Source organism: Ursus americanus, chromosome 11 (assembly GCF_024610735.1).
Source record: "Ursus americanus isolate L20-20 chromosome 11, mUrsAme1.1.p, whole genome shotgun sequence".
Classification (NCBI taxonomy): Eukaryota; Metazoa; Chordata; class Mammalia; order Carnivora; family Ursidae; genus Ursus; species Ursus americanus.
In genome coordinates this window covers 43,510,312-43,534,774 of record NC_142137.1, presented here as the reverse complement: position 1 = coordinate 43,534,774, position 24,463 = coordinate 43,510,312, and the positions used below count along the sequence as shown (strand labels likewise).

Genomic DNA, 24,463 nt, shown 5'->3' with positions numbered 1-24,463 from the left:
ATGCTTAGCAACTTGATTGTTATTTTTTGGTAATATGTCTTTGAGGGTTGAGACAGTGCTAAGCACATAGTAGTTAAATAAATGTACAAATTAAAGACTAAATGACTATATCAGAATCGTTTATTAAAAATATGAAATACCCGATAGATCTTCAAAGAACCAAATTTATGACCCTTTGGTGAAATTAAAAAATTGGTTCTACTTGATTCTTCTATTTCATTGATTCTAAGATGTATATTTCTTTCATTAACATTTAAACATCTCTGAAATTGGGATGCAACTTAGAGTTGGTGGTGTTTATAATATTTCTGGTAGCATTTGTTTTAGCCAGTGGTTTGCAAACTAATGGTGAGTCAAAAAGGGATAGGTTTCTTAGATATGATAAACTATAATATATATGTGTGTGGTGTGTATATGTGTGTGTATATATATGTATGTATCTCACCTTCATAATGCATGCGCTGCTTTACGCAGGATAGGATAATGGGAAAAGCATGGCTTTAAATCAGAGGAATTTTATTGCGAATCCTGGCTCTGCATTTTTTTTTTTTTTAATCTGAGCAAAGAGCTTGCCCTGACATTAATCTTTAGGTTGCAGTGTTCTCGTTTGTATGATGGGAATAAAGCATTCATCTTAAGGTTTTGCACTAAAGACATTCAATGAAGAAATTTAGTTGAATGCCTTTCCTTTTTTCTCTCTACCTTTTCCATCAGCCTATTTGTACCTCAGGATAGCTCTGTCAGGTAAGAATATGTAATTTCCATTTTACAGGTTTAGAAACAGAGGCTTAGCAGCATGAGTGAGTTAAGAGAAAGACCTCCCTGGAACCTTTGATTTTCCATTATTCCCCTAGTGCTATCAGGCTTCTCACAGGTAACCATTGACGTAGGTGAGAGCTTAGCTACTTTCTTGTTGATAAATTTCTGGAGGCAGCGCGTGTAACAATTTTACACAGTACCTTAATAACAATGTCCCACAACTACATCCTCTTTGGAAAGGAATTTACCTCTTGCCCTCATCCTGTAAACAAGGATGGGCTTCTATTTAAAGAAGAGGAAAAGGAAGAGAGTAAAGGATATTATATCACCTGGCCTAGCATTTTTGGGAGCAGATGTTTTCCTCGTCTCATTGTTCACAGAAAATTGGTTCAAGATGGTATAAACCAAATGTTGAAAAATACTGTGATCCATAAATCAATTCATACTATTCTTTTGTTTGGCTAGAATGAAATGATGCATTAAAATTAAAGATCAATCCTAAAACCTCAGGGCTTGGTGCAAAACCAAAAGCAAGTTATCATTTCTGTACTGTGATAGACCAACCGACAGTGGATATTAGACCTCCAGGCCTAATCCAGGCTGGGATCACAGAGGAGCTGTGGAAATTGCTTTTATACTTTCTCAGTTTTGCCTGAAATTTTTCAATTACGGGATCTTCTTTTCTTCGCCTGGGCATTTCTCTTTCCTGTTTGGCAATTGCATTTTTAATTAGGTTGCAAATGGATCAAATAACAAGCAAATAGTCTTATTTTGGGAATAAAATATCAAATGAAGAGGAGATGAGCGGGTGCCTGTTGTTTGAAATTGTAGTTGGGTTTCTGAGGGAGCCTGGTCTGCTTGCAGACTGTGTCCAGGCTGGCTGGCTCACTGGCTGGCAGTGGTGGGCTGTGCATTGATGCATCTTAAAAACTTGGGGTCCCTGTATGGAAAACAGGATTGAGAGAGAGAAGCAAATTTAAAGAGTTGAGCCAGTGTCTAAAACTTGATCGGTGCTCAATAAATTCACCTTTCACATCTTTCTTCCTCCTTTCCTTTTTAATCCGTTATCCTGATTAAAAATATTTATTGTCTGAAACAGTTTTGAAGCTTACAGGTTCTAAATGGACTCCCAGGGCGGGAGTTGAGTGTCCCTGAGAAATGCACTCATCAAGGACGCAGGCACAGGAAGAAACTCCTGTGGCTACTAGGCTACTAGTTGTCTTGGGGAGGGCTGGCTAGAGACCCAAACTAAGTATGGAAACAAAGTTTCCGTCATTTTTTTCTTAACCTACCTGCTATCTCCAGGTGCTTCATGGCCAAATATTGCTCGAGGCTTTCCCATTGTGGGAACACATCAGAGACTGTCCTTGAGTTGTTTTGTTTTAGGTTTTATTTATTTATTTTAAGAGAGCGCGCGCGCATGTGCGAACCCGTGCACAGGCACAAGTGTGGGGAGGGAGAGGGACAAGCCAACTCTGCACTGAGCTCAGAGACTGGTGCTGGGCTATCTCGTGACCCTGAGATCATGACCTGGCCAAACCAAGAGTGGGAGGCTCAACCCACAGAGCCACCCAGGGGCTCCTAGTTGTTTTTAACCATTTGTTAGACCTCTTCATTCACCTTCATTCACCTGGGTTAGAGATGGCAGGGTCACTTTGGACTCCCCCCTTCTCTGTCCCCACCTCCGCACATCTACCAGGTTCTTAAAGATTCTATTGTCCAGTGGCTGTGTGTGTTGCCCCTGCTGCGTGCAGCATGGGCTGCGAGTGTAGAAGGACATGCAGGGCTGCCACCACTGTAATTCTATAGGAATATTACAGCACCTCCTCACTGATAAGGTCTGAGCACAGAGCTCTTTTCATCTTTTCCCAGCCTTCCATGCTATTTACAGCCACTGGAGTGTTCTTTCTCCTAGTAGAGCTGATTATGTTACTATCTTGCTCAGTAGTCTGATTATTCCTTGCTGTTTGTGGAATATAGACTAAATACTTGCAAGGCACTAGAAGTCCTTAAACATCTGGCACGGATTTCTATTTTTTTTAGGTTAGTTCTCCCTCTCCTGTCTCCCCTTCCCTGATTTGCATTCCTCATAGCACTTGGGCTGTGCACGCGCCTTGACTTGGTGCAAACAGTCCGCTGGAATCTGCCTTAGCTGATTTTGTTCTCCTTCCCATGGAAAGACCTGCTCTACCCGCCCTGATTCCAGACCTAATGGGTGGTTATTACTTGATGTCTACTTACTGGCAATTTCTCTAATTGTAAAATAATAAATGTTTAATAGAGAAAGCTTGGGGGGAAAATCACACATACACGTTACTTCAGTCGTGCCCTCTTGTTTGAAATCTTAATAGATCTTGGAATTTGATACCTCCTTTTAGGTGTTCTAGCTGTTCCCTTAGCGCGTGTGTGTGTGTGTGTGTGTGTGTGTGTGTATTTACTTTTGGATTTATTATGTAATGCTTCCTATTATGAATACATACATATTTGTCCCTCCTAACTCAAAAAAACCTCCTGGGGTTGGGTTGTTTCTGACTCACCTCTACCTCCCTCAGGTTATCTGTTTGAAGCGAGCCAGTGGCCATGCAATATAAGCCCACATGTGACTTCAGTGGTGAAACCATAGGCTTTTGGGGCATTTTGCTCTTTTAGAGGCAGGCCTACTAGTGTCCATGGTATGTGCCCTTGGGACATTCGAGGAATCTCCAGAGGGCTCCTTTTGTGCCTGTGGATCACATCAACATGGCAGAATGTTTGCTCTGGACTGAAATCTTTGCAAGTACTTTTGTTGTGTTTGATGGCAACTCTATCAAGCTTCTTTCTGTTTCCCTCCAGTATGTGAACGCTCCGGCTGCAGGCAACACCGCGAAGGTGGCCCCTCTTGAAAGAAATCAGTTCCTAGAGGGCTCTGCCCATTTCACTTTGTTTCTTCTAAGTGATTTATTCATTCGTTCACCACAGCTTTATTTTGATGGTCTTTGCAGGACCGACAAGTATTTCTTCTCACAGGGGCAGACTCACAGTAAGGAATATGCTGATGTAGGTCTCATTTTCATGACCAAAAATGTGGGTCTGCTGCCTTGATTCGAATCCTTGATAATTTATAGTGATATAAATTTCCAGAACATCAGAGTGACTTAAACTCAAAAACTCGGAAAGTTATATTCACCTTCTGGAAACATTTTTAAAAACTAATCTATTTAAGAGGAAGAGGCAATGTGATAGACTGTGTGTGTGTGTGTTTAAACTCTGAAAGAATAATCTACCTTTGTCACACTGAGGCACTTCTCTTCCTGCTTTTCTTCTCGCTCATGCCAATTTGTGATAAAAGCTGTTCCTTGCAAATATTTCCAGCCTGCAGAGTTTGTGGTTCTTTGATGTGGAAGAACGATGACTGAAAGAACTTTTATTATGTGCATTGTTACTTATCCTTACCCGTAGGAATGTGACATCTAATATTAAACATACAATTTTATTATTGGGGAAGGAAAATCGGTATCTTACATATTTTTAAAGAAAAATTAAAAAACAAAATCTAGTTAGTGGGAAGACAGGTTGATGGAAAAGAATCTATTTTCTACCCTAAGCAGTGGAATTCAAATGTTTTCACTAAAATTGAATGGTAGAGAATCTTATGGGGTTTTTTGGGCAGTGGGCGGGTAAGATAGAAATTTTGGAGATATTATTTAGGAGTGATTCATAAGAGCTAGAGACCAGTTCTTACGAAACACACTTTGAGCCAGTGACTGTGTGTTGAGGCTGTCTCTGAACTTGAGCAATTGGAACTGCAAGGAAGTATCCTGGTGCCAGGATATGGTGTTTTCCGCAAATCCTTGAGACCTGGCTCTGTTACCATCTGCCTGACCAGCTTTTGTGTAACCTTTCTTTCCTTAGAGCAGCTGGTTCTATAAAAGAAGTCATTTGGAAAAGATACAGATAACCTTTAGACAACATCAACCCTATAATTTGGGGTTTTAAAATTTCAGGAGACCACAGTTCTCATGAGTATCGCTATGTCCTTTGAGCTTTTGTAACAAACCACCTAGCCAAATTATTAAATAGAATGAAGACGAATGAACTCCCAGAAACTCTCAGAAAATATTTCAGGAACACAAACAGTTTGGAGCTAGGATCTAATGTGAGAAGATCTTTCTCAGAGCGAGGTATGGGGCATTGGGTGAGCATTGTTCTACATTTTTTGTCGACGCAAACATTTTGTTCCTTGGAAATATTAAACAGACTCTAGCTCAAAAAAATCAGTGTAAACAGTTATATTCAAAATTTTGGATATAATTTACTTCTTTCACTAGAAATTTATTCTTTCACAGAGAAATTTCCGATGAAATAAGTAAATTGTAACCAATGAAGCAAATATATTATACCCAATGAAATATATTATAGAATAATTTTGCAGAGACTGAATATTTTCATGATACTAGATTGCCATTTATTGTAAAACAAGTCAAGTTAATAGAGTTTTGGGAAATAAAAGTGTTGCCACCATGTGAAATAGTCTAGTTGATTGCAAAAATGTTGAAGTCTGTGTCTTAGAATTGAGGGAATATGGTATAATTTTTTTAAAAACCAGGAACCTTGACTCACTTATTTGAAAAAAATATTAATATTTCCAAGGAACAAAATGGTCAAACAAGAAACTAAGTTCTTCCCAACATAATTTTAATGAAAGGCTCTTTCTCTACAAAGTAATATGCATATTTTCTTTTATAACTTATTTATATATATATATTTATATATATTTAAGTTATATATAGTTTATTTTATATAATTTATTTTTATTTCATTTTGAAATTCCCGAAAATGCTAATTCCCAGAAGTATGTAGTAGTAGTAGTAGCAGAGAAAGTTAGAATTCCTATAACTTGTTAGACACCAGCCTATGTTAAGGCAGGCCTATCTAGAATCTTCTAAGGCCCTGAGTTGAAGTCATGTTAGGAAGTCAAGGACTGTTACTCTCCCATTCATCTGAGTACAGGCAAAAGTGAAAAAGTGTTCTGCTGAGATTTTTGCATGTAGCAAAATTGAGAAGCAGGAGAGCCTCTCTACACCAGCATTCATTTATGGCATTCAAAAGTTCGTCCAGTATTTCAATTTCTGATCTCTGCTAGCATGACGGCTGTTTGTCTAAAACAACTCTGCTTATTCTGCATCATTAAAAATGAGAAGATTTACTCATTCAACTGGCCAGCTATCATTATCATTAAATGAGCCAAACTCCCTGATTAAATGCCTCTTTGAAATTATTTTGAGGGTTGTTCTTTTCTCTTAAAAACTAAAACTTCTCCAGAAAATAGAATTAGACATATGTCAACGTCCTCTGGAGAACTAGGGAAGCTCTGTGTAATCAAAAGCATACTGACGTGTTTCTATTACTGCTTCACACCCCTTTCTGAAAAGATCGTGCTGAAGGCCCAAGCTCTTACCACAAGGAGGACCTGCAAGCTTCTAGAGTAGCTGCTGTTGCCATCAGGTGCTCGCTAGCAGACAGCATGTAAATCTAATTCGATCATGACCTTTGAATCTAATTTCTTCACCAGAGAAGCCAAACCCAGGGGTGTTGCTGAACATTTTAGGTACTCCATCTGTAAGTAGGGTACCAGGTTTTTTGTTCGTTTTTTCCCCCAGTAAAATTATGCTTCATCATTCTTGAAGTCCTTTCTAGCCGTAGCAATTTCCCAAGGGGCTCATAAAATAGAAATTCTTCTTTGAGGATATATCTCTGTGCAGTTTTATCAAGTATTTTGGTCGAGGAGGAAAACAGAGTTGTTCCCGGAGTGGTGGTAGTAAAACAGTAGGAGGCCCACCTTCATTATGGAGTGGATCGCTGCCATTTTTCCCCGCAGTAGAGCCACAGGTTCTATTTCCTCATTTCTCTCCAAGCCACACATCAACTGAGCTCTTTACTTAGATAGTCGGCTTCGTCAAGTCTTCCCCAGTCACACTGGCTTCTTTTACTTTATGAGAAACATAAGTGTTCTTCATAATCTATTTCAGGAAGGCTTTTGAGGATGCCTGGGTGGCTCAGTCATTAAGCGTCTGCCTTTGGCTCAGGTCATGATCCAGGGGTCCTGGGATAGAGCCCTGCGTCCGGCTCCCTGCTCAGTGGAGAGCCTGCTTCTCCCTCTCCCACTTCCCTTGCTTGTGTTCCCTCTCTCACTGTCTCTCTGTCAAATAAATAACTAAAATCTTTAAAAGAAAAAAAAAAAAAGGAAGGCTTTTGTATTAAGGCAAGTCTGGGTATTGATACAACCCTAGATGTTTCAAACTGAGTCTTCGTTTATAATCAAAATGCTACCTTTCCAGAGCATACCTCCCTCCAGAGATTACACGTCAGTCTTCCTGACTTCATACTTTCAGTTGGAAGTGTATGCAGCATGGGTCTTACCGTATTCAGCAATGAAGAGGAAAAACCAAAGGAGAAGCTATATTCATTGCACCTTCTTTTCTTGGCTAATTTCCAGGTTGGGCTAGTTTTGATAAGAGGTGGATTTATTATGAAGCGAAATGAAGTTAAACTCTTAGCGTCCTGTTCCTGCAAGTCCCCCTCCACAACACTGTATCTAACAAATTCTGTTAAGCTTCAGGTCTATAAACCTAAATCTGTCTTTGCCTAATATTAAAAAAAAAAAAAAAGATATTTGTAATCATAATGACCTGAGTACTTTTCTTTAGTTTCTATCAGTAATAAACAATTTTAGGTAAGGTGGTATAGATGATCTCCTACAGTAATATGCATACTCAAGTCATGCTCCCCCAGTAATTTGACTTAAAAAAGAAGGTTTAGAGTGCCCGAAAAGAAACTACTGTTTGTGCCTGTTTGAATGTAAATTTCCATAGCATTGCATTTACATCACTATTCTATTTGGTTAAACAGTTTAGATTTGCTGTAGCTTATTTTACCTCATTAATTATTCATGCATGCAGGTTTTTTCATAAACAGAAGAGAGTCAGTTCCAGGACAGCTGTAACCTTTTCAGTGTTTAAGAGCTCAGGCTCAATGGTTAAATACACCCTGGTGTACATGTCCTTGTTCTGCTGCCCACTAGCTGCGAGACCGCACATGCCTTCTCTCTAAAATGGGCATAATTATAATCTATCAGTTTTTGAGATGATTAGATTAAGTGAGACTGTGTATACCACATCTAGCAAAGGATAAGCACTCAAACATTAGCTATTATTTTTTTTTTAAAGATTCTATTTATTTATGTGACAGAGAGACAGCCAGCGAGAGGGAACACAGCAGGGGAGTGGGAGAGGAAGAAGCAGGCTCCCAGCGGAGGAGCCCGATGTGGGACTTGATCCTGGAACGTCGGGATCACGCCCTGAGCCGAAGGCAGATGCTTAAAGACTGCGCTACTCAGGAGCCCCAAACATTAGCTATTATTATTTATTGGTCATAAACTCTTTAACTGTGAGGGAGATCTTCTCTAGATGTTTGCCAAGAAGCCTAAATTAGCCTCTGGCAATAGCAGTTACAAATTATCCCAGGCATGGCTAGTATTTTCTCCCTGGAGGAGCAGTTAAGAAAATAACTTTGAGAATGGAGAAAGTTTTAGAGCTGTCTGGAGAGAGGCATAAGGTTTCCCCCACCCCCTTATCGTTCCAGAGGCAGAATTAGTAAAAATGAATGCAATTTCCAAGGAAGTGGGTGTAGACTCTGTATATGCAATAATTTTCAGGAACAATTCCCCAGTACAGAATTGGTTTGCGTGCAAGTTCACAAGAACTATTCCTTCAAAGTCTTTTTTTTTTTTTTTTAAAGATTTTATTTATTTGACAGAGAGACAGCCAGCGAGAGAGGGAACACAAGCAGGGGGAGTGGGAGAGGGAGAAGCAGGCTCCCAGCGGAGGAGCCCGATGTGGGGCTCGATCTCAGGTTCCAGGACCACACCCTGAGGCGAAGGCAGGCGCTCAAGGACTGAGCCACCTAGGCACCCCTCCTTCAAAGTCTTAATAAAACGTCAGGCAGGGGAGATTGGAACCCTCTCTTAATTAGTCCGTGCTACTGTGTAAATCTAGTTTTTATCACTTATATAAAACTTTAACTTCACGGTTGATTAATGTATTCAAGTTCTTATTATATTATTGTAAATTGAATTTTACTTTGCCAATTGAAAGGTCAGTTTTCACACGGCCTTGTATCTGTTTATAGCTTTCAATAATCTGACAGGATATGAGTGTACCCATCCTCCTTAGTTAATTCCATTGAAAGCAATAGAAACGGATTGAGAAAAGTTTGATAAATATGTTGATTCTAATTCAGTTTTAATTCCATACTACTAAAAATGCGCCTAAATCAAAATATGAAACCAGTTGGTAAACTCTTTGACATTACAAGCACCGAATATAATAATTTTGTCATTATTTTTGAACATGATTGTCAAATTCACAGAGGCTTCAGTACTCTCTCCACACTATTTTTAACAACCTATTTGGGTACAAAAATCACAGCTTCCTTTTTCCTCCCTATGTCATCTAGTATGTCCCATTTAAAGAGAATGAATGAAATGAGTGTTTAAACTGTCTTGATGTTATTAATTACTTGGTAAGATGTTTCATAACAGGAAAGTGTTTGGCATGCAATCAATAGCCTGGAATATTAACATCTTCAAGGACATTAGGTTCTCAGTGTTTGTTTTAAGTGATTACGGAAGGGAGTAAAATAGTATTTTTTTTTTCTTCATAAAATGAGCTTCTAGCAGGAAGGCTGTTGGGATCTAAGGGAGGACCCCAGTTAAAACTTGGTAGGGTTTAAGGTGTGAAATAAGAACAACATTTTCAAGGGAGCATATTGGTAGTGAGATTTGCTTCTGTGATGGTCAGAAGGAAATTCTGAAAATCATTTTTTTATCTACTTAAGCCTGTATTTGAGGCTGTGTGCCCCAGGGTGTGGTGTGTGTGCACAGTCCTACTACTATCTGCCTGTGACAAGCAACATCCTCAGACCAGTAACGACAGGGCTTACTGGGTTGAAGAAAAGAGCCAAGAGCATTTCCCTATACCTGGCAGTTCAATTAATAGGATTCGATCCTCTGTACTAAACTATGTAAATCGACTTGTGCCACATTTTCTGCCTTACAAAAATTTTAAAAAGCCATGGGCCATGGTTATTATGAACCCAAATATTATCCTGAGCTTATAAAATATGTTAATGTGCATAAGTTAATATGTTAATGATGTGTAATTAAACAAGTGAAGAGCGTGTAATTAGGCAAAGATACAACTTAAGCATCATTTTGGTTAAAACTGGTCGAAGATTCTATCATGAATTGTTTCGTGAGAGATGGCAGTGCTCATGCTGTCACTGGGTATGTGTGACACTGACAGCTTGATGATATAGCAAAGAAGAAGGAAAACATAGAAAAATGAAGGAAGAAGATAAAAGGGAGACCCAGGAATTAAGGGCAAAGAAGCAGTGGGATGGCAAGGGAAGCAGAGAAGAAAAGCATTTCCAGAAGATAGACCACATGGCCTACAGCCAAGAACTGCGGAAAGTGGCGATTCTTCTGTTTTTGCATTTGAGAGCAGATACTTAAAAAAAGAAGGGTGACTGTGAGGGGCATTATTAATTTTTATATATTATATTTTACATTCTATTTTATATACATAAGGGCCTTACGTTTTTAAAACTCATATATGCCAGTTGACTTTGCTTTCACCTCTCTTCCTGCAGTTTTCATTTTGCCTGAACTCTTGAATATTTCATCATGGGTTCGCACTCTTTAGTATTACCAATCAACTGTTTAATATTACCATTTTTTTGACTAGGCTCCACACTCAGCATGGAGCCCAACGTGGGGTTTGAACTCATGACCCTGAGATCAAGACCTGAGCTGAGATCAAGAGTTGGATGCTTAACTAACTGAAGCACCCAAGTGCCCCAGTATTACCAATTTTGACTAAAAATTTAGTAAATTTTCTTTTTTTTTTTTTTAAAGTATTAGGGAGAATGAGAGCAAGTGAGTATCGGGGGAGGACAGAGGGAGAGGGAGAGAGAGAGAGAATTCCAAACAGACTCCCCACTAAGTGTGGAGCCCCATGCGGGGCTTGATCCCACAACCCTGAGACCATGATCTGAGCTGAAACCAAGAGTCAGACGCTCAACCGGCTGAGCCACCCAGGTACCCCAGGAATCTTAAGGACACATGAAATTCAGTTTTTTATTTAGTCAACGTTCATTAAAGGCCCACTATGTGGAAGGATTCAGTTAGGTGTGGAAGGAAGAGGAAGGAATGACAGTGGGACCAGAGGGAATGGTGTCTGGCAGATGAGATGGGAGGGCGTGTGTGTGAATAAGGTAGCAGGAATGTTCAGTGGTCCACTCAAAAATTTGGAACTGGATCTGTAGGCCATGGGAGCCAGTGAACGTTTTTAAGCAAGAAGAAAGAGACACCATCAGGGCTGTGCTTGGATGTGATAATACAGTTGAGCCCTGAACAACTTGGGGGGGTAGGTGGCAGTGAGGGGCACTGATCCCATACCCTCACCTTTGCAGTCAGAAATTCTTGTATAACTTTGACTCCTCTAAAACTTTACTATTACCAGCCTACTGTTGACTGGAAGCCTTACTAATAACATAGTCGATTAACACATATTTTATGTTCTATGTATTATATACTATATTCTTACAATACAGTAAGCCAGGGAAAATAAAATTAAGAAAATCATAAGGAAGGGGCACCTGGGTGGCTCAGTTGGTTAAGCATCTGACTCTTGGTTTCAGCTCAGGTCATGATCTCAGGGTCAAGAGACTGAGCCCCGCATTGGGCTCTATGCTGTGTGAAGTCTGCTTAAGATTGTCCATTTCCTTCTCGTTCTGCCCCCCACCCACACTTTTGCTCGCTCTCACTCTTGCTCGCTTGCTCTCTCAAACAAAAAAAAATTAAAAAATTAAAATCATAAGGAAGAGCCAACTACACTTGAATAAAAAAGACTAAAAAAATCATAAGAGAAGATACATTTACTGTACCGTATTGAAAAAAATCCACTTATAGGTAGGCCTTTGCAGTTCAAATCCATGTTGTTCAAGGGCCAACTGTAATGTGCAAGATAATTTAGAAGAGAAGGCAAAGAAGGAGCTAAAAAGACTGTTGTAATATTGCAACTAAGACTTAACTATAAGGGAAGGGACTCAGGCAATGGAGATAGAAAGAGGACAGCAGGTAGAGCCTATGGAGATGGAAATACAAAGGTTGGGGAGGGGCGCGCCTGGGTGGCTCAGTCGTTAATCCTCTGCCTTCAGCTCCGGGCAAGATTCTGGCCTTCTGGGATCCAGCCCCTTATCAGGCTTCTCTGGTGGAAGCCTGCTTCTTCCTCTCCCACTCCCCCTGCTTGTGTTCCCTCTCTCGCTGGCTGTAGGCTCTATCTCTGTCAAATAAATAAATAAATAAAATCTTCAAAAAAAAAAAAAAGGTTGGGGAGGAAGAGGGATGAAGAGATGAAGATATACTTTCTCTCTCTTTTTTTTTTGGTAAGACTTCTGTAAGTGAGAGTTCACTGTAGACAGGGAAGAGAGGGTTTAAAAATTTTTTTTAAATACTTTAAGAGTGGGGTGCCTGGGTGGCTCAGTTGGTTAAGCGACTGCCTTTGGCTCAGGTCATGATCCTGGAGTCCCTGGATGAGTCCCGCATTAGGCTCCCCGCTCAGCAGGGAGTCTGCTTCTCCCTCTGACCCTCCTGCCTCTCATGCTCGCTCGCTCTCTCTCTCTCTCTCTCAAATAAATAAAATCTTAAAAAAAAAATAAGAGTGTATAAGCATGAATAAAGTACTTATTTCTCATGATGATTTTAAATAATGAAAAAAGTGTAAACAATGTTTATGGAATGATGAAGTCGAGAACTTGCTTATGAGGAATTTTAGATACATTGACTATCGAGATCAACAACAACAACAAACCGATTCAGACTACTGGGTATGTAGAAGGGTGGAGACATTATTTGAGGGGGAGAAAGAACAGAAACATCTCTTGTATGTTTCATAACTTTTGAGCTAGTTTCCTAATCTACAAGATAAAGAACAGCACCCTGGTTACAAAGAAGGGAATTTAGAGTTCTGTTCAAATGCAGCTTCTGGCACAGAACAAATGTGCTCTTTTAGCCAAGAGAACTTACTTAGCTTGACCCTTCAGCTTTACTTTTCTTAGGTGATAATGATGCCTGTCTTGTAAGGGTGTCTGTGTGTGTGTGTATGTGTGTGTGTGTGAGAGAGAGAGAGAAAGAGAGAGAGAAATAATTGAAATGAATTGAAGGGATAATACACATGAGTCACTGTCAGAGGGCCTGGCATATGGTAGGTGCTCAACAAATGGTGAGCACTGCTGGTATTCTCAGCAATAACATTTAACAGAGGATCGGTAGATGTGTCTTTCTAGTACTGAAGGGTGTATTGACAAAAGCAAGAGGTAAATTTGGCATTGCCTTTTACGTGAAAGAAGATGACGTTCCAGGATACACAATCATTCTATGAGGACATTTTAAACCAGACACAGAGGTAAAGCTTTCCTTGTTCCCTGTATTGCACACTTTTGCTTAGGTTCATTGGTTTTTGCTTTGGTTAATTTTAACACTGAAACGTGAAGGGGTTAAGAAACGCCCTTACTCATGTTACATGAAGTAGCAGAAATTATCAGATGGAAACAGGAATTGGGAGGAGGGGGGAAGCTCTGTAGTAACTCATTGTTTTCTGACCCAGACAGCTTGTACTTCCACTGAAGAGCAGCGTCCACAACCGGGCAATTTAATCAGAATAATTCAGGGAGGGGGGCAATTCAATAGCCCCCACCCCCACCCTTCCTTAACTCAAGCCGCTCAGACTGGAATTGCCCCGGGTGGAAACAATACTCTGAGTCACAGCTCTTCTCATTGGAGCGCCAGCCAGCCCTTGACGGGCGAGGCCCCGCCCCTCCCGTGTGAATCACCGGCCTCGGGAGGCGGAGCCGGCCAATGCTAATGAGCCGAGCTGCCCAGAGGAACTTCATTCCCCTTCTCGTTGTCAGGATCGCAGAAATTATGCCCCTTCTGTCACCATGAACTGGCTTTCCAGTTCCCAGGGAGTTGTCCTCACTGCCTACCACCCCAGCGGCAAGGACCAGGCCGTGGGGGGGAACCATGGCGAGGAAGCCACCTCAAGGTAAGCCCTGGCGTTCGAAAGCCCGAGAGCAAAACAAAACCTCTTACCTGCTCCAGGAAAAAAGTGACAGGGAAGTTGGTGCGGGGAGAACGGAACGACATCCCCGTCGAACCTAACGTCCTGCTGCCGCCAGAGTGTTTGGCGGGGGGTTCGTGTACTTTGCGTCTCCTCTAGTCCGTGCCTGAAATAGCCGCTCCGATTCCTGGTGAAGATGGATGGGAAGGAACTGGGGCCGTGGCTCTCAGGCTTGTTGCTTAGCAGGTGCATTTTGCAAATGTTGAAAGATCAAATGACTGTGTTTGAAACACTTCCTATGAGATGGAATTCTTGAATGGGCTCAAGGCACAGCCGCTGGAACTGCTAGTTGGGGAAGTGTGCCAACAAGTAAGGAGGCTGTTCATTGTACAATCTGTTGTTAGAGTGTGGGTTTCCCCCCCTCCCTCTCCTCGCTGAAAGCAAACTTCTTAGGCAAAAAGCCCAAAACACTGGCCTGTGGCAGTGTGTTTCACATTCTTTTGTGTATGTGTGGGCATGGGGTAGACCTTTCAAAAAGGAGTTTTTTTTTTAGCAGGAGGTAGTATGCTGGGGCCAGAGTGAAATGTGGTTAATGTTAAATCACTTTATAGGCAGAGAGGGCAAGCGTTCTATAGACCACTGAGGCGCAAAGAGTACCGTTCTCTCAGTGTACTTTGTTCTGATTTTTCAAGGGCTTTTTTCCCCCCCCTTCGTTCCCTTAATGACCTTCTTTCTAGCTGAACATTTTTACCTCCAGTCTTAGATATAAATTGTAAATATTGGCCCAGAAGCTTGCAAAAAGCAAATGCTTAACCTAGTCGTGTAGCATAACCTAAATTAGTTATCGGTAAGCGTATTTCCTCCTTGATGTTTAATGTGATAATAAAACCTTTGTTCTTATATGACTTATGCTTATGCCTAAAGCTGAAATAATGCTTTCTTTCATTTGTTTTAAAATCCTCAAATGTGGGGGAGGGGAATACAAATCAAAGGAATGGCTGTAGTAGTACTGGATTCGATTCTCAGGCTGACCAGAACTTTTCCTCACATAGCTGCCACAGTATGTGTTCCGTCGAATGAATTCATTTCCAGAGATAGAAGGGCATTGGTACTTGTGCTTAGATGTGTTACCATTTTATTTTCTGTCACTTAAGGTATTTTGCGTGAGATCATTCGGCGTTTTCATTTTTTCTGTAGTTCATCAGTATATTGGTAACCTTTTAGCAGTAAGCAGCCTGTAACACCCAGCCTTATGTCGTCCCTAACTTGGAGTCCACATCAGAGTCAAACTTGCCAGAATGGGGCAAGCCTAGTACCTTCTCCAGTGGCTTTACTCTGGAGTGGCCTGGGGATCTGAGCCAAATTTTGGATCTTGATTGTGAGAGTGGAAAGAACCTTAGGGACATACAGTCCAAACCTCTCATTTTCCCCTCGAGTCCTCAAATCCCAGGAATTATTAGGTGTTGCAAGGCCTGTGGTTCTAGGCCTGTGCCAAGGGGCTGCATATTCCGTTCTGGAAGCTTTATTCTGTATTTGCAGTCTTGCAGCCTGCTGTTGGTGGCCTGTATTTGAGTGGGTTGAGAGAACGAAAGAGAGGACTGATTACTCCCAATCTATGCTAAAGCAGAATCAAGAGGTGGTAATGCTGTGAGCGCTCCCCCTGGGGCCACAGCATCAGCTCTGTTCCCACTTGCTTCCCCTCCTGGCTGCCATATTGCTTGTCCATTCTGGCCCCAAATTCTCACCACTGAATTAGAGTCATAGGGACTTTTTTTTTTTTCTTCTTTTTTAGTAGGCCCATGCCCAATGTGGGGCTTGAACTCAAGACCCTGAAATCAAGAGCCCTATGCTCTACTGAATGAGCCATCCAGGCACCCTGGGACAGTTCTTTATATTGGCTGGAGAAGATGGGAGCCCTGGTTTGAGGGCTGGGAGGAAAGGCAGGAAGGAGGGTGAAGGGACAGTCTTTAATGGCTTTTATCATTAAGTATGGAATAATTTAGCTTAGTGTTATTTTGGGAGGCATCCTCTTTAGCCCGGAAGGGTTGAGATACTACAAGTGGAGTGGGAGTGGGTTGGATGGAGGCGGGAGGGATTTGAGCATGGGATGGGGTCAGGAGTGACCCCCTAAAGATGGGGGAGTCGGGCACACAGGGCTTCCACTCTGATTGGATTGGTCACCTGGTGCTTTAAGCACTGGAAAACTGCTCTGAGGTGCAGGGTTGATGGTTGATGCCTGTTTTAAAAAGCTCTTAGACGCAAACCAAACCAAACCAAACCAAACTCAAAAAGAGGCAAAGTTAGACTCTGTTCTCCCCCACCCATTTAACAGTCAGTGGAGGGAGCAAAGGAGTCTAACTCTGCTTATTGCAAGTTTATGTCTTTTCCAAATGATATGTACTTTGAACTATTTAATCAAATGTTTAGTTCAATAAAATGAACTCATTTATGTCATTTGAAAAGTATAAAGGGCTATGTATATGATTTAGGGCATTTATAGAATGTGTTTGATTTTTAGCTTTGCCTAACCAAGTCCTTTTTTACTTTTATTTTGGTCTTTGGAGAAGCTGGGGTAGTAGGGAATTAATATTTTTGTAAGTAATCTGTTAGTCTAAAATTCCTCCCATTCCATTCCATTCCATTCCATTCCATTCCATTCTCCCTCTTTATCAGGACACATTCACTGGATGACTGATTAAGGAATTCCTCCTCCTCCTGGTTAGAGTCTCTCAAATATTTACAGAATCCTGTTTTCAGTTTTTTGTCCTATTTCTTCCTTAAAACATTAGGATTTGAAGAACTATGCTAACATAAGTAGTTCTGACTGACTTATACACAGATATTTCCAAAGGAAACCACTTTTTATGACTAGCTATATTTGAGTATTTACTTGTTAATTTTCAAGCAGGCTTCTTACTGTTTGCTTTAGCAAAGCAGTTTTTCAAAGCATACTGCATTTTGTCTATTTTTACTATTCTCCTTTGACTTTCTTTTTTTTTTTTTTTTAAGATTTTATTTATTTATTTGGCAGAGAGAGTGAGAGCACAAGCTGGGAGACAGAGGGAGAGGGAGAAGCAGGTGAGCAGGGAGCCTGATGCGGACCTCGATCCCAGGACCCCGGGATCATGACCTGAGCTGAAGGCAGACACTTAACCGACTGAGCCACTTAGGCGCCCCCTCCTTTGACTTTTTAAGAAGAACTTCCTTGCTTTATATGCGTTTTTGTCAATATTTAATAAATATTAATGTCAAATGATATTTTCTTATTGAAACTATGAACTCTAGTTGACATTTGAGGTATTTTTATGTCTTCCATAAACATATGTATGGCATTCATCATGTAAGGTCTTGTTTTTTTGACCCCATTTGCAGACCATTGGAATTGGGCAAGCAGAACCAAGGGACAGTGTGTCATGGTGACATAGGCTCTGAAATCCTGGGCCAACCTGCCTGGATTCACGTCCCAACTCTCACGCTTATTAGCATTGTGGCCCCCGAGGGGTTCTTTCACTCTCTACTTGTAAACTGAACTTAATAGTACTCGCTTCATTGGGAGGACCAAGTGGGCTCTTCCCTGTGAAGCCCACAGAACAGTGTCTGCTTTATAGCTAGCTGTTCCTCTCTTTGACCTTAGCTAAAGTAACTATGGAGCTTTGCAGCATATAAACTCTTCTTCCTCATTTCAGGAGCATTTTCATAAATATCATTTTGTCATGTGTTCAGAAACATGGGCATGATTTATGTGCTTAACTAAAATTGGCATAACTGAAAATGAACCATAATGTACAAGTTCAGGGCTCTGGCATTTGAAAGACCTTGGAAATGTCCTTTTGATCTGTAGCAACATTGAGAATTTGAACTAGTGAGGGCTGCTTTTAGTGAGCCTGCCTTGGGGCATTGATGGGCCACATGGAGGTCTGTAAACACTGACTTTTATGGCAAGATGGAATGTGGGTGGGTCTCCTTTAGGCAACTGGACTCCTTGTCCCAAACTTCCTTCCTCCTCCTCTAAGAACTACTGCCCCATATGCCAAATGGAAGAAGGTGGCCATTTTCATATGCTTTGTTTAATTCTAGACTTTTTCAAATCCTACCCAGTTCTTGGTTCTATAAAATTATGTCGTAAGCATAACCTTTCAGTCACTCAGTCATTCTGCATATAATTATTAAGCTCTCACTATGTGTCAGGCTGTTGTCCGACGGCTGAGGCTGTAGTGGGGGAAAAAACAAACACCTGCATGTGGGGGTAGAGGGGAGGACACAGAGTAGAAAGCAAAGGTCTGAGTAGGTGAGACTCGCAGATGTCTGGGGACAAGCGTTAGGGGAAGAGCTTTCAAGGTAGAGCCAGGTAGGGTGTATGGGCCATGAGCCTGGAGTTAGCCCTAGAGCAATGCCCCCGGAGGAGCAAAGAGCTGGGCTTGGCTGGAGTGGTTGGGAGTAAGTGGCTTTGAGGAGCAGAAAACTAACTGGGGCAGGTAGATAGATCTGATGGTTTTGTAGCCCACTTGAGGAATTTAATTTTTGCACAAAGTGAGATGCGAAGCCAGTGATTGGGGAGGATAGTGAACACTGGAAGAACAGCGTGTTTTGGTTTCAAAGAGTGTCTCTGGGTTTCCCACCTTAGCTTTTAAGGCATTCCAAATGCATTTTTAACCTGTCCATATGGATAATTGCTTCTAGATGAATCTAGTCGTCCGTTTCATGACATAAGAGGATTTTCTGAAAACTTCTTTACTGTGTAGTTTAGAAGCCTTATCCAGAATTTTCTCTTGAATCGTTAAAAGACACACCCAGTACTCCAAGTGGGCAGGTCTCACCTTTATTTAGAGTTACGTGATATTTGCCTTTTAACAGCCCTCATCTGTGAAGTTTGTAAATTCAGTGGGCCTGTTTAAAGTGATCTTCATGGAACTTATATTAGGTTTATGCCTTTCAAATATAAGGATTTATAAATCTCAAGAACCGCTCCCTCATCTACTCGCAAAACAAAAAACAAAACAAAAAACCCAAACCCTGCCAAAACCCTTTTGTTTTCCATGGTCCACTTAACTGCGCTGTCTACTCTTGTCTAAGTGGAACTTGTGCTTATTTAAAATTTTATGTTCTTGGGGTGCCTGGGTGGCTCAGTTGGTTAAGCGACTGACTCTTGATTTCAGCTCAGGCCATGATCTCAGAGGTCCTGGCGTTGAGCGCCGCCCCCCCCCCCCCCCATTGAGTCAATCTCTGCACTCAGTGGTGAGTCTGCTTGTCCCTCTCCCTTTGCTCCTCCCTTGTTCTCTCTCAAATAAAATAAATAAAATCTTTTAAAAAATCAAGGTTCATGTTCTTTTTTATGTTTTAAGTTTTTGGTATTTGTCATGCTTTCAGGAGTGTTGACCCAAAATGAACTCAAATTGATGCATTTAATGATGGACTTGTTGCTACCAGATTGTGTGCCCCTTAGGCTTTAGTTGTTTTTAACAATTGGACCTCCAAAATGAATTATTTTTTTTCTCTTCTTTTTAAATTCCTTGTCAGCTGTACATATGAGTAACATTCCCTCATTAGCAAAAAGACCCGCATCCTAGAGGTTGAGCCTGCCCTTGTCCAAAGTGGAGGGCTCCCTGTGCTCCATGGTCATGGATTTGTACGCCTCATTTCCTTTGGCTGCCTTCTCTCTCTCCTGTCCTGCCTTTTCTTCATTCAGCTCTGCCTAAGGGTCCTCAGAAGCCTTTCTACTTGTCACCCTAGCGGTGTCACTGGGAGAGAGCTTAGAACAGCATAACTGGAGAGCTTGAGGCCTCCAGGCTGTTGTCTGATGGTGATGGTGGGGAGGCAGGGGTGGGGTCCGGGGAGGTCAACAGAGGATTCTCCATGCTTGGTTTGGGAAAGAAGGTGTGCTAGATTAGGTGTGATGCAATCCTCTCCTGAATTCTCCCTTCTAGATGATTTCTGTCCTGACCTAAATCTGAGAAGAAATTGCTGTAATGTTTTAGTGTGTATTGATATTTAAGGACTTCTTTGCTCTTTTGATAAGAGATAAAGACTAAATCTCTTTACTTGAGGGGAGTGGGGATAGATAAAGGTGTCAGGAGTGAATTAGGGTAGACGGAGCAGAAGGGCAGATGTCCGGATAATTCGGAATACACATTCTTTGGACTGCTGCGTCTGTTGCGGCGAGCCGGCCAAGTTTATCCCATTTTTGCAAGAAGTAAACAGAAACCATGGAGACTGGTGTGGCCAGTTACTACATCTGGAGTCTCTTCCAAACTCAAGTGCGCTACGTATCTGAATTTCTTTGCTGAAAGAGAGTGTGAAACGTCATCTCCTTTACGCATGCTGTTTGGTGGTTGCTTTGGCAGAGAACCCTTGAGTGTCTTTAGGGAAAATGAGGTTTACTGCAGGCAGCTGGGGCCTGGGCAGAGGAAGCATTGCCTGTCTTTCTCCCTCACTGACGGGTCACGTGGCATGTCTGCTCACTCTCTGTTGATACTCTTTTATTCTTTTCTGTCTGCGGGCTTTATAATCTCATCATTTTAAACCTGAGCTCGGCTCTTAATGGATGCCCCAGCCTTGTTGCCCTCTATGAACTTGTATCTCCTAGCAAACTGTTTCCTAATTTCAAAGTTTTGAAAGGGGATCGAATTGCCCAGTTAATCTTCTTGAGCTGCCCCAGGAAGCCTATGATTCTTATGATTTGACGACTCGGGGTCTTTTAAGTGAAGCAGGTTTTGTGGGTAGAGCAGATCCTCAGAAGGGATGTGGCTGGCATCTTTGCTAAGCTGTTGAGCACATCTACCTTTATCTGTTTCCTCATCTATGAAATGGGTGTAATAATGCTCTGTCTGCTTTACAAGGTTAATTATAAAGACCAAATATGTGGCTTTTGAGTTTAAAAAAAAAATAGATGAGTATTACTATAAGTTCGAGTCACTTAATTTGAATTGCCATACTGAACTTTTTGGTTTAATTTGCACTTCTGTGGACTAAAATGTAAGTTCCTTGAGGTTGGAGACCTTGCCTTTTTGTTTTGTTTTTTGTTTTTTTGGTCTCTTTACACCTAGGCCTTAGCAAAGTGCCTCAGGCAGGTAATAAAAGTTTTAATGAATGAATGTGAGAGGGAATAAGGTGTAGTGATTACACACACAGCCTTTGGAACTACGAGGTTTGGGTCCGAATCCTGGCTCTGTCATTTAATAGCTGTGAGACCTTGGGCAAGTTGTTAAATGTCATGGGCCTTAGTTTTTTCTTTTCTTTTTGCAAACGGGAGAGAAAAATACCTAATGCAGGAGTTGTTAGGTGGATCGAATGAGTTAATATATGTAATGTACTTAGAAGAGTGCTTGACTAAAATCATAACAATTTTTCTATGATGTAAGGGAGTCAAATTACCTGTTGGTGAATTAATTTGGAAATACTCTTAGCATTTTTGAGATTGGTTTGTAAATGACTTGGGGAAAAGAATGTTTGATAGGCGGTATAACTTCTTGATTTTAAAAATAATTGTGGAAAAAAATAATAATTGTGGAATAAGCTATAAAAATATCTCAGATTATGTTTATTTTAATAACTACTGGGAATACAAAAAATATCTTAAGGGTTTAAAGGTATTGAACCCTTGTTGGGCTCAGGTGACTGTTTTGAGTAGTTTTTTATAGTTTGGGCAGATGTACGTTTCTAAATCATTTGTTACTCTTCATACGTGACATCATCTCACATAGAGCAAGGAAGACTTATTTGCTGATGTTCCTCAAAGAGTAAACTGACTCTATATTATTTGAATACTTACAGGTAAATGTACTGGTATGTTACTATTAACTAAAGCAAAATCTTTGAGGAAAGAATACTTTTTGCTTTTTTCCCCTTACAATATATGTGTGTGCTTTATGAACAACTGTTGATTTCATAACCAAGAAGTGATGGGGGCACCTGGGTGGCACAGTTAGTTAAGCATCTGACTCTTGGTGTCATCTCCGGTCATGATTTCAGGGTCATGAGATCCAACCCCATGTCAGACTCCACGCTCAGCACGGAGTCTGCTTGAGTTTCTTTCTCCATCTCCCTCTGCCTCCTCTACCACGTGCTCTCTCTCTCTCTCTCTCTCTCAAATCTTAAAAAAAAAAAAAAAAAAAGAAGTGATGTTCCATGGACCAGATCTCTTGAGGGTATGATATCCATGGCACAGATCTGGAGGGGGGTATGTCCCCACCCCCCAATTCCCCCTGAGCCCCATCCCCTTTCCCATTTAGCACACAAATCTGAAAACTGTACTGCTGGTTTTTCTCTTCATCTGTGTCATACATAATAAATTTACTCTAAATGCCTAGTGGGCCCTGGGCCCTAGGCCAGAAACTCTGTCCTCTTCGGCAGTTCTCAAATCCATCCGTGCACCTGCATTTCAAATTGCTGAAAAACTCCGCAGCTCCTGCTTACAACAGGCTCACAAGAGCAGACGGTTTTGCTTCCCGCTCTAAGAGACTGGGGACTTTTTGGTGGAAGTAGAGGTACTAGAGGAAGAAATGAGGGGGTGGCCTGGTAGGAGGGGAGAGATGGATACCCATTAGAAAGGCAAAAGCTGTTTTCCATGGGAAAACGATAGTATAAATGATGTTTAAATTCCATAGGGCTGCAAATCCTCCAATTGTGCCATTTTAGAGTTGAGATTTCTTTTCACTAGCCACCCAGCTCAACGTGCTATTTATCTGTAGCATTGTTGATATGGGGAAAATGTGTTCTGAGCTCCCAACAACAGGTTTCCAAATACATTTTTCAAACTCAAATAAAATCTTCAACTAAGTTGGAGGTTATTACTCAGTGTTTCTTTGGTGCCTCTTAGGACCTTCATGAATTGAGAAGTGAGAGTTGCTATTTTTTTTTTTCTGCCTGTAGTTTTGCCTTACTCTAGTACCGTGTGCCTCCTGAGGCACAGGGGAGATCTGCTTCTCCCCCCAGTGAAGACTTTCCATGTCTCCTACACATGTGCCTGTCTTCCATTAGGGCTTATGCACTTGTTTCCATTTGTCCTTTGTTTTGGAAGAGTTAGGAAGGTGGAAATTGATAGATGTTCTTGTGATCCTAGTTGAATCAGGTGAGAAGAATATGTGATTCAGTGGGAAATGGTTTAATATCGGGCTGCTATGAAACTGGAATCACGTGGGAGGATATTGGATTCTCATTAATGAGGATTTTGGTTTGGGTGGTTCTACTGTAGAGATCTGGTTTATCTCTGAATGCTACTGTCTATCAGATATCATCTGTATTTTGAGGAAAATCATAGGAATGATATTGATAAGCATACAATTGAAATCTTACCTAGAAAAATTCAGGTAACTTAGAAAGGTATTAGGTTATGTTAATATGGAATATCTATCTTAAATTTTAAATTGTTTAAAACATTTTAATAGGTATTTTAAGTAAGCTGTGAAGGTCTTTTTTGACCGTAAATGATAAGCCCAGAATAAAATAAATGTAAGAATTCCTGCTCTGAGGGAGGAGCTTGCAATATAATTCAAATTGATTCTAAAATAATTTTTTTTCAGTATCCTATTTAGGAAGTCCTGGCATGAGGCATAAAACTTTAAAATAATTTATTGTTGAATAATTGAGATTTGGTTTTAAGAAAAGGTGAGTTGGCAACTGAAAGTTGAAAGGAACTTTGGCTATTTATAGGTGGTCTAGAAACATGTAACTCAATCAACTTATTCTATAATTAATGTTTTTACTAGAGTTACTAAGTGTGTGTCTGTTATTTCTCTCTGATCCAAATAATACGGTCCATCATCTGATAGAAGTTATTTGGGTCAAGGTAGAAGTAAATTTATATAGTGTTCTATGTTTTGAAACCAATCACTGTTATTATTGAAAATGGGTATATATATATGTTTTAGTATTTGCAGACTAAAATTCTTTCAAATTATAGTCATTCTGTGATTATAGTATAATCACACAGTGTTACCACACTGGATGTGTTTAGGTGATTTTGTAAGTGTGTTAATCCTTTGCTTTGCATGCTTTAGATAAAGGTTTATATACTTAAGAATCAATAGAGGGGGGCTCCTGGGTGGCTCAGTTGGTTAAGCATCTGACTCTTGATTTTGACTCAGCTCATGATCTCAGGATTGTGGGAGCAAGCCCCACATTGGGCTCCATGCTTAGCTCAGAGTCTGCTTGTCCCTCCCTCTCTGCACCCCCCCCCAGATAAATAAATAAATGAAATCTTAAAAAAAATCAATAGAGGGCTGGCAGGTTGCATAATAAGTGAATGAAGTGGATGACTGGAAAGTGCAGGCCTCAGAAAAATGTGAGTTTGGGTAGAAAATTTAACTGGAATTAAAAAAATACTGAGCCCCCCAAAATCCTGCCTGTAAGTTGGATCTGACACAGGCACCTCTGGTTGGTGACCTCTCTCCTAAAGGTCAAGGTGGTGGTTTCAGATACCTGTTGCTCTGTAATAGACCACCCCAAAATTTAGTGGCTTATAGTAGTAATTTTTCTCTCGTGATTCTGGAACATCACAGTCAAGTTCTTTCTTGGGGTCTGTGAAGCAGGGTGGGCTGAGGGTGGAGGTC

General features: G+C 40.9%; 1 protein-coding gene across 3 annotated transcripts in view; it reads left to right on the top strand.

Moving 5' to 3' along the window:
* The window catches only part of ARHGAP18 (Rho GTPase activating protein 18), a 189,293-nt gene that overhangs the window by 52,414 nt on the left and 112,416 nt on the right, over positions 1 to 24,463 (top strand). Inside the window, exon 1 of one of the 3 annotated variants that reach the window (XM_045805575.2) lies at positions 13,706 to 13,901. The exons of 1 other annotated variant lie outside the window; for it this stretch is intronic. In XM_045805575.2, the coding sequence (XP_045661531.1) occupies positions 13,798 to 13,901 (104 nt within the window). In that variant the 5' untranslated portion in view covers positions 13,706 to 13,797. Of the gene's footprint in view, positions 1 to 13,705; positions 13,902 to 24,463 lie in introns of those variants that run through there. One more of the 3 variants, XM_045805576.2, reaches the window with a different exon arrangement.